At 48.7% G+C, this 10,359-nt stretch overlaps 2 protein-coding genes across 2 annotated transcripts in view; both read left to right on the top strand.

The window, feature by feature from the left end:
* LOC132462587 (bromodomain adjacent to zinc finger domain protein 2B-like) overlaps positions 1-437 on the top strand; it is a 3,258-nt gene extending 2,821 nt beyond the window's left edge. The window contains exon 5 of the mRNA XM_060058174.1: positions 417-437. Within this exon, the coding sequence (XP_059914157.1) occupies positions 417-437 (21 nt within the window). The remainder of the gene's footprint in view (positions 1-416) is intronic.
* A 153-nt stretch (positions 438-590) lies between these two features.
* The window catches only part of tep1 (telomerase-associated protein 1), a 30,774-nt gene continuing 21,005 nt past the window's right edge, over positions 591-10,359 (top strand). The window contains 13 exon segments of the mRNA XM_060057983.1: positions 591-691; positions 1,183-1,307; positions 1,530-1,602; positions 1,604-1,688; positions 2,256-2,365; positions 2,689-2,767; positions 3,422-3,614; positions 6,301-6,724; positions 7,334-7,486; positions 7,907-7,978; positions 8,186-8,310; positions 8,523-8,618; positions 9,340-9,486. Of these exon segments, the coding sequence (XP_059913966.1) occupies positions 656-691; positions 1,183-1,307; positions 1,530-1,602; positions 1,604-1,688; positions 2,256-2,365; positions 2,689-2,767; positions 3,422-3,614; positions 6,301-6,724; positions 7,334-7,486; positions 7,907-7,978; positions 8,186-8,310; positions 8,523-8,618; positions 9,340-9,486 (1,718 nt within the window). The 5' untranslated portion in view covers positions 591-655.

Here is a 10,359-nt window from a genome sequence, read left to right as displayed (position 1 = left end):
CCCAACTGTCAAACACTGGCGTCCTCTTACTTCATGTTCCTTGTTTGGTTGTCCCAGCGTGCTGTGCATGCCCTTGTATGCTGGCACCAGGGGTATTTAAAGCTACAACCAGCTTGTGTAACTCGCCCTCTTCTCTTTCGAATTGTGTTTTGATTGGGTTTCAATGTTCCCATCTATTTGTTTGACTGCCGGTCATTGCTTTAGAGCTGGGTGCATGAGAACCATTGGACTCAATCTGAACATTGTATAATCAAAAAACAAAGTGAGGCTGCTGTCAGGATAATGAGAAGCATCACGATTAATGCATTGTTCCAACCTCAAGGATCCTTCAACAAAATTTTTAAGTCTAAGTATAAAAAATACAAATTCAGCAATAAAGTGATGGATAAGGATGTAAGCATTGCTTTGACCTCAAGGATCCTTCTGCAAAGTCCTAAGTCTTAGCATGTATCAAACATATAAATCCAGGTATAAAGTGGTGAGCATCGGCTTGTTGTCATGACACGGCATGGCGTTCAATAACTCTGGTGCCTCATTGGCTATTGAGGGTCAAGGCAGGAAGTAAAAACAGTCTAAGAGGGTCCTTTCTGATGGGTCTGGTCTTTCTCCTGGGCTCTAGAAACACATCCCGGAGCAGATTGCCCGCTGGGCCAAGATGCTCTCCATGGATGAAAAGGTCCTTACAGAAAAGGTGAGTCCATTCGTTCTACTCGATGGTTAGTTAGACATAGATTGAATATTTAGCGTTCTTAATTTTGAACACGGCAATTTATTTAGCGTGAATTTTGAGGTTGAGGTTGAAGTTCATACATAGTAGTGATAATGTGAAACCAGCAAGTGTTTTGTTAGAACATGTAGTCTGACAAATAAGGCTGTAGGTCATGATCTCGGTGAGGCGTTTCTGCCTTATGATCATAGCACCCACCGGTAAGATCAGGTTCATTCTCGGGTTAGAGATTTTTATGTTTCGCTGATTAGTGATAAGATGATGAAATGTGGTTTTGCTGGGTTTAGGTCCAGGCAAGGACTTGAGATCAGGCCCTTAACAACCACTGCCATTGTTTTACCGTTTAGGGAGGTTATTCGACATTGGTCAGAATGCAAACAGGAGAAAACATGGGATTGGTAATGAGATTTTATAGTTGCAGTGGCAATGCATGATGATTGCATCTCACCCGACAGCTGAATGGGGATAAAGCCCACACGGTGGTAGATAAGAAACAGAAAGAATTCAACATGAAGAAGATGATCGCAAGGCTCCACATCAAAGAGCCAGCCCAGCATGTCATGGCTGTACTGGGAAAGAAGTAAGACACTCACTGACTGACTGACTGACTGACTGACTGACTGATCTTTTTGCCATGCGGGGCACTTGGGCCTGCATGAGAACCTCATCCAGATGTCTGTGTGTGTGTGTGTGTGTGTGTGTGTGTGTGTGTGTGTGTGTGTGTGTGTGTGTGTGTGTGTGTGTGTGTGTGTGTGTGTGTGTGTGTGTTCGTGCTCATCTGTGTCCCTGCGGTGCCCCTTAGATACCCTGCGAGTGCGAAGCAGTTCATCCACAGCGGGCTGAAGGGGGAGTGGGACAGGAAGAAGGCCGGGACTGCGCATGAAGCTGGAGCAGCCGGTGACCTGGGAACGGCTGCTCAGCCAGCAGGGCAACAATGCTGCTACCTGGGAGCAGCTGATAGGTCTGTCCCAGACACACGCACACGCACACAAGTGAGAACGCCCGCACGTGCACGCACACAATGGTGCACCGATGCAAAGGGGCACAATCACACGCATGCATACATGCATACATGCATTCGTGCATACATGCATCCATGCATACATGCATGTATGCATGCATGTCCTGCCTTTCGCAGGACTTTGCCCCCCTAAGTTCAGACGGTGAAGTTCAATGCATGCATGCATACATACATACATACATACATACATACATACATGCACACACATATTAAAGAATAAATAAACAATAACAAATCTAATTGAAGGGACAGTGCCTCCTCTGGTGTAACTTGGTTTATGGAGTATTTACTGTAAGATTGACCGTAAAAAGCATTTTGATATAAATCTGTGGCAATCGGAAACACTGAGTTAATCTTCCACCAGAGGGATTATCTCAGCTGGTTTTTTTGAGTTTGGTTACACTCTAACATTGTTTTTTAATTTCATCCATTTGTCTAAATTAGTTTCAATCATGCAACATTTCTCCATACAAGCGCTTGTTTTATTGAGTCCGATGTGCTCTGCAGACAGCAAGGCTCTGCCCTTCATGGCCATGCTGCGGAACCTGAGGAACATGATCACTCAGGGGATCAGCGAGCATCATCACCAGCAGGTCCTCCACCGGCTGACCAATAAGGTGAGAGAAGGCCCACCACTCACCCATCATGTGCTTTATGAAGGGAGATCCATTTAGACAGGGTCGCTTTACTGACTACTGTTTGATTTGATTTTTCCGTGATCTTAATCTTGCATGGAGAGTTGCAGAAGTCATACTCTTATTTCTTACCTTGCTATTGCAGTACTTTTTTATGTTTTTACAATGTATATTTTAGACTCGTACTCAGTCGATGTGTTTGCTTTATCTTTTATCATTGACTGATTCCGATCAACATCTGGCATGGTCACACTCTGTACTTGTGTAAGGATCACATGGGTGACACGATATGCTTTTGGTTTTAGAACGCGGTTGTTCAGAGCAGACAGTTTCCCCTACGGTTCCTCAGTGCCTACAAGGTCATCGTGGAGCTGAAACAGGCCGGTGAGTTTACCACACGCGCAGACGCACGCACGCACGCACGCACGCACGCACGCACGCACGCACACGCAAAAAAAATAATCACTGATAGAACATATGCAAAAATACTCACTGGTAGAATGCATGCAAATATACTCGTGGGTAAAATGTATGCAAAAATACTCTCTCCCCTCTCTCCCCTCTCCCCTCTCTCCTCTCTGTCCTCTCTCCCCTCTCCTCTCTCCTCCCTCCTCTCCTGTCTCCTCCTCTCCCCTCTCTCCTGTCCTCTCTCCTCTCTCCTGTCCCCTCTTCTCCCCTCTCCCCTCTCCCCTCTCCTCTCCTCTCCTCTCTCCCCTCTCCTCTCCTCTCTCCCCTCTCCTCTCCTCTCTCCCCTCTCCTCTCCTCTCTCCCCTCTCCTCTCCTCTCTCCCCTCTCCTCTCCTCTCTCCTCTCTCCTGTCCTCTCTCCTCTCCTCTCCTCTCCTCTCCTCTCCTCTCCCCTCTCCCCTCTCCTCTCTCCTCCCCTCTCCCCTCTCCTGTCCTCTCTCCTCTCTCCTGTCCCCTCTCCCCTCTCCTGTCCTCTCTCCTCTCTCCTCTCCCCTCTCCTCTCCTGTCCTCTCTCCTCTCTCCTCTCTCCTCCCCTCTCCCCTCTCCTCTCCTCTCTCCCCTCTCTTCCCCAGTGTTAGCGGAGAGGAAGGCTCTTCCCACAGACAAGCAGATCCTGTTCGGGATCCTGAAGCAGTATCCTACCAGCAAGCGCCACCGCCGGTTCAGCTGGAAGACGGCGTCCCGCGGCAAGCAGCGCCTCCCCCTGGCGGTGCCCTTCATATACGCCTTGTACATACGCAAGAGGACCCTGCTGCGCGCTGGCTAGTAGGTCTCTCTCTATCAGGGGCTGGTAGGTCTCTCTCTATCAGGGGCAAGCAGGTCTCTCTCTATCACGGGCTGGGAGGTCTCTCTATCACGGGCAAGCAGGTCTCTCTCTATCACGGGCTAGTACGTCTCTCTCTATCACGGGCTGGTAGGTCTCTCTCTATCACGGGCTGGTAGGTCTCTCTCTATCACGGGCTGGTAGGTCTCTCTCTATCACGGGCTGGGAGGTCTCTCTCTATCACGGGCTAGTAGGTCTCTCTCTATCACGGGCAAGCAGGTCTCTCTCTATCACGGGCTAGTACGTCTCTCTCTATCACGGGCTGGTAGGTCTCTCTCTATCACGGGCTGGTAGGTCTCTCTCTATCACGGGCTGGTAGGTCTCTCTCTATCACGGGCTAGTAGGTCTCTCTCTATCACGGGCTGGTAGGTCTCTCTCTATCACGGGCTGGTAGGTCTCTCTCTATCACGGGCTGGTAGGTCTCTCTCTATCACGGGCTGGGAGGTCTCTCTCTATCACGGGCTGGGAGGTCTCTCTATCATTGGCTGGTAGGTCTCTCTATCAGGGGCTGGTAGGTCTCTCTATCATTGGCTGGTAGGTCTCTCTATCAGGGGCTGGTAGGTCTCTATCATTGGCTGGTAGGTCTCTCTATCAGGGGCTGGTAGGTCTCTCTATCACGGGCTGGTAGGTCTCTCTCTATCACGGGCTGGTAGGTCTCTCTCTATCACGGGCTGGTAGGTCTCTCTCTATCACGGGCTGGTAGGTCTCTCTATCAGGGGCTGGTAGGTCTCTCTATCACGGGCTGGGAGGTCTCTCTATCACGGGCTGGGAGGTCTCTCTCTATCACGGGCTGGTAGGTCTCTCTATCACGGGCTGGGAGGTCTCTCTCTATCACGGGCTGGTAGGTCTCTCTATCATGGGCTGGTAGGTCTCTCTCAATCACGGGCTGGTAGGTCTCTCTATCACGGGCTGGTAGGTCTCTCTATCACGGGCTGGTAGGTCTCTCTATCACGGGCTGGGAGGTCTCTCTATCACGGGCTGGTAGGTCTCCCTATCGCTCCCCATCATTTTGAAAAAACGGAGGCTTTCGCATTTTCCGAAAGTGCATTTCCATCGTTCAAGGGATGGTTATCAGTTCAAACCGTCAGTGTTACTATTTGGAGTCATCATGCGTCGCCAACGCAACGCAACGTCTGAAGGGCTCCAGCAGGGTTGTTTCCATGACGACGCCACAATGCTTTGAATGTGGTCCATAATGATGAACTAACAGTTCTTTCTGCCTGACTGGCGAATATTCAAAGTAGCTCTCAAATGAGAGTCACTTTGAGTGTTTATTTCAAGTTATGCGAGTGTGAAATACTGGTGACCAAATGGTCTGTCTGGCTGTCTGGCTGTCTGGCTGTCTGGCTGTCTGGCTGTCTTCCCAACCTCAATTGACTGTCTGCCCATCTGCCCCCCTATCTGTCTGTCTGCCCCCCTGTCTGCCCCCCTGTCTGCCCCCCTGTCTGCCCCCCTGTCTGCCCCTCTGTCTGTCTGTCTGTCTGCCCCTCTGTCTGTCTGTCTGCCCCTCTGTCTGCCTCTCTGTCTGCCCCTCTCTCTGTCTGTCTGTCTGTCTGCCCCTCTGTCTGCCCGTCTGTCTGTGTGTCTGTCGGCCCCTCTGTCTGTCCGTCTGTCTGTCTGTGTGTCTGTCGGCCCCTCTGTCTGTCCGTCTGTCTGTCTGTGTGTCTGTCGGCCCCTCTACCTGTCTGTGTGTCGGTCGGCCCCTCTACCTGTCTGTGTGTCTGTTGGCCCCTCTGACGGTCTGTGTGTGTGTGTCGGCCCCTCTGCCTGTGTGTCTGTGTGTCTGTGTGTCTGTCGGCCCCTCTACCTGTATGTGTGTCTGTCTGCCCCTCTACCTGTCTGTCTGTGTGTCTGTCGGCCCCTCTACCTGTCTGTGTGTCTGTCGGCCCCTCTACCTGTCTGTGTGTCTGTCTGCCCCTCTACCTCTCTGTGTGTGTGTCTGTCTGCCCCTCTGTCTGTCTGTCTGTGTGTCTGTCGGCCCCTCTACCTGTCTGTGTGTGTCTGTCGGCCCCTCTACCTGTCTGTCTGTGTGTCTGTCTGCCCCTCTACCTGTCTGTGTGTGTCTGTCGGCCCCTCTACCTGTCTGTGTGTGTGTCTGTCGGCCCCTCTACCTGTCTGTCTGTGTGTCTGTCTGCCCCTCTACCTCTCTGTCTGTGTGTCTGTCTGCCCCTCTACCTGTCTGTGTGTCTGTCTGTCGGCCCCTCTACCTGTCTGTGTGTGTGTCTGTCGGCCCCTCTACCTGTCTGTGTGTGTGTCTGTCTGCCCCTCTACCTGTCTGTGTGTGTGTCTGTCGGCCCCTCTACCTGTCTGTGTGTGTGTCTGTCTGCCCCTCTACCTGTCTGTCTGTGTGTCTGTCGGCCCCTCTACCTGTCTGTCTGTGTGTGTGTCGGCCCCTCTACCTGTCTGTGTGTGTGTGTCGGCCCCTCTACCTGTCTGTGTGTCTGTCGGCCCCTCTACCTGTCTGTGTGTGTGTCTGTCTGCCCCTCTACCTGTCTGTCTGTGTGTCTGTCGGCCCCTCTACCTGTCTGTCTGTGTGTCTGTCGGCCCCTCTACCTGTCTGTCTGTGTGTGTGTCGGCCCCTCTACCTGTCTGTGTGTGTGTCGGCCCCTCTACCTGTCTGTCTCTCAGTAAGTGCCCCTACAGCGTGGAGCTGATGGAGCGCTACGGCGCCGCCCTGGAGGCGGCGGTGCAGCTCTCCTGCGTCCACAACATCCCCCCGCTCCCCGGACGCACCCTCGTCCTGCTCACCACAGACATCGGCTCCGACGACGCGTTCAAAACCGACTTCTGCTGCCCCAAAGACCCTGAGGAGGAGGAGGAGAAGGAGAAGGAGGAGGAGGAGGAGGAGGAGGGCGAGGACAGTCCGATGGAGGCAGAGGAGGAGGGCAAAGATGGGTCAGAGGAGGAGAAGAAGAAGGATGAAGAGGAGAAGGAGGAGGAGGAGGAGGAGGAGGAGGAGGAGGAGAAGAGCAAAGATGGATCGTCGTCGTCATCGTCGAAGGATGAGGAGGAGAAGGAGGAAGAGAAAAACAAAAGGCTCCTTACTTCTTCTGTAAGTGTATTTTGAGTTTGTTATTGTCTATTTTCTTTCTTTTATGAGGCAATTTAGTTAATTTATTTCATGCAATCGGTATACCATCCCAAATACATTGCAAAGAGGTTTGATAAGGGGGACGGATTTATATATATATATATATAAATTAGGGCTGGGCAACGTTTTTGTTTTTTGTGCGATTAATCGCATAGTATCAATGAGTTAACTCGCGATTAATCACACTTTAAAAATCTATTTTAAATCCACTCCAATTGAAGTTAAATGAGTTTATCAAATGGAATGACATTATCATTCATAGTCAATTATCATACCATACCAAAACTAGACCAAGAGAACTTAAGGGAGTTTTATTGACTCACTCAGTGTGGGTTGAATATGAAACTTACAGAACACCACAGATTTGGGAATTGTAAACTGGCAGTTAATTAGTACAATTGTAATCCAACAGTTACTACAAGTGTAGCTAAACTCAAATAAGTGGCACGATGCAATGCACGTGTTCCTTTATCAGAGTGTCATCGATGATCTGGTCCTTGTTGTTAGCCTGCCCCAAACTAACCTATCATTATTTTTATTTTCATGCCCACTGTGGGTGAAACCCCTCAGGTGCGGGAAGTGGCCGTTCTGATCTCGCTGTTGATTGGCTGCAGCGCCGAGGAAACCAAGCTGTGTACTTACGGCTGGTACCATTGCACAGAGGTCAAGCTGAAGTCTCACCTCGTGTTGGAGAACTTCAAGACAGTGGCGAAGCAAGTGAAGGTAAAGGCCTCGGTTGTTCCGGAGCGTTGACGAGGAGGTTTCTCACCTTTTTTCCGACAATGCCAAATTGTGGGAACACTGATATGACATGAGTTTATGATTGGCTAGACTAGAGCATCGTCGGTGGGAACAGTTGCCTCTGAATTCGGTTTTTGGTAATGGTGTGATTTCAACGCGGCAGAAATTCTTTAGCGGTGGTGTGAATTTGTATTAATTGCCTGCCAACAAATCCACCACTTCTCTTATTTGACCGAACAGACTTAAGCTGTGTGAGGGAATGAGTGAGTGTGTGTCAGTGATATTGATGTAATGTATTTACATTCAGTACTTTTACCAAGTTATCATGCAAATGATATATTGTATTGTTTATCATTGAACTATCCTCATATTTAGACTTTTATTTCCTTTTTTTCACTCTAGGACTCGGACAGAGACTTTGATAAAGGCGAACAAAGGAATCTCAAATCAGAACTGTTTTCAAAAGAAAACAAGGTTTGTTTGGACATTAGTTGTATGTACATTCGTTAATCAAGCTTAATTGGATGTTCATTTGTTAATTGTAGCTTAGGGAAAGTGGTAAAACTTTCTAGAACAATCCATATTTTACATAAATACTAATCATTATTTAATGCCTTTCTTTAATTGAATTGCAATATTGACTTGGTCATTTTGTGTTCTTCTTAATGCTCTCGGACACAGTGGGACAACATCGTCGTCCTGGTCGCTGATGGGCAAGATTCAGAGCTGGAAACCCTCTGCACCAAATACATGAACGAGCCAAACAGCAAGTCCTGTCTGCTGGTGAAGCTCTTCCTGAAGGAAGGGTATGAAACTCTCTCCCCCCACGGTGTCGCCCATGCTGCCTTCAGGCCCGTCCCTACTCTAGGAAACACATTTCTTGGCGTTATTGACAAAAATGCTATTTTACATTCACCAGACTACTCAATTGCGTGGAATTAGTTGCAAGAATTGTTTAGGAACAGATGAAGTGTCTGTATGATTTGTTTCTGTCGTGTACCCATGTTCACCTTTTCAGCTACATGGAAAGGGAGAAAGCGAACATGAACAACAAGAACCGGTTGTGCTTCGACTTCAAGAGTGAATTCCGGGGTGTGAGTGAGCAGATCCTCAGGTAAACCCTTCCGTCATACTGAAGCTTATGGTTTTTGTTTGTAAAGTCCTCATCTTGACCGGGTGGAGGCGTTCCAGCCCGGGTACTCCCCATCTCACCGCATTGCAATACCGACCCTTAAGGACTTGGACTTTTTGAAAACATTCTATTTTCATATTGTTGCTATTGTTTTTATATCATATATTTGTATTTTAGATTTATATAACTTTGTAGCTGGAGGATTTCTCTCTTGTCTTGTACAATGACAATAAAGATTATCTATCTACTCAGGTGAAGACCTCAGTGGGGGAAAAAGCAGTATATGCCACGCTGTGGCATATTCACACGCAGCATCGTCTCCACATAAAGCTAAATAATTTCAATATTCATTACTTAACCACGAGTCACGACCACCCAACACAATCACTAACATTCCAATGCTCCTATGCTCCCAAAATAATAAAAATAATAATTATAATAATAATGATAATAATAATACATTTTATTTAAAACGCCTTTCTGGCCACCCAAGGTCGCTTCACAGATAAAAATAAATAAAACATAGTCCATAGTCTAGTCTGAAGAGATGATTTTCAGTTCCTCTTTGAGCTGGGCAGTGGATACCCACTGCCTGAGGTCATTTGGAAGTGAGTCAGAATGGCGGCCGTCATTGCGATGGAGAGTCACGACGTACCTCACCCTGTGTCTCCTGGTCTCTAACCTTCTGCGTCTGCGACGTCAGGATCGTGGCGGAGCGGGGGTCCTCCCGGCTGCTTCAACACGTGGAGCACATGGACAAGGTGCATAAGATCCCTCCACCAGAGGGCGCCACTAAGCTTCCCCGCACAACCAGCGCGGTGGTGCCCGTACCAGCCAGCCCCAAACTGAGGTAACGCAGGGATGCAAGTAAGGGAGGACGCAAACCCAGCGGAAGAACAGGGGAGGGAGAGGGACATGGCTCATAGGATGGGGGAGGAGGGAAGAGTAATAAGGGACTCCACTGAACCCTTGAGTCACTCTGACGCGTTACACTCTGCGTGCACGATGGTCAATAATGTTTAGTTCCAATAATAAAGCATTTTAGGACACTGTCAATAACATTGAGTTTTCGCTCATTTCATTGCTACATTGCTACTACTCAATCCCGTAGACTCTATTGCGGAGAGTATACGGGATTGGGTAGCAGACATGTAGAAATGTCTTGCCTGTCAATCATTTTCTACTAAAAGTCAAAACTATTAACGATAAACACAGAAACCCTATCCCTCTATGACGCAGTAGAGGGTTAGGTTTTCTGTGTTTATCGTCAGTAGTTTTGACTCTTACTAGAAAATGATTGACAGGCAAGATGGATTCCCTTCATCTATTATGGACGAGATTCCCTGACGGATATTCTCACTAATGGCTGACGGACGGCCACACCGTTTCTAACAAGGGGACTCAAATAATAGCTCTTGAATCTTACCTGGAGCACCTTTTTAAGACAGACAGACACAGACAGAGACAGACAGACACAGACACAGACAGAGACAGACAGACACAGAGACAGACACAGAGACAGACACAGAGACAGACTCAGAGACAGAGACACAGAGAGACATACACAGAGACACGAGACAGACAGACAGACACAGTCACAGATAGACACAGACACAGACACAGAGACACAGACAGACAAACAGAGACAGACAGACACAGAGAGATTGACACAGAGACAGACAGTCAGACCATACAGAACACGCCCACCTCACCCCTCTCCATC

The sequence above is a fragment of the Gadus macrocephalus genome, chromosome 8 (assembly GCF_031168955.1).
Source record: "Gadus macrocephalus chromosome 8, ASM3116895v1".
Classification (NCBI taxonomy): Eukaryota; Metazoa; Chordata; class Actinopteri; order Gadiformes; family Gadidae; genus Gadus; species Gadus macrocephalus.
Note: the sequence above shows the minus strand (reverse complement) of the source record. Positions and strands in the feature narration are given on the sequence as shown.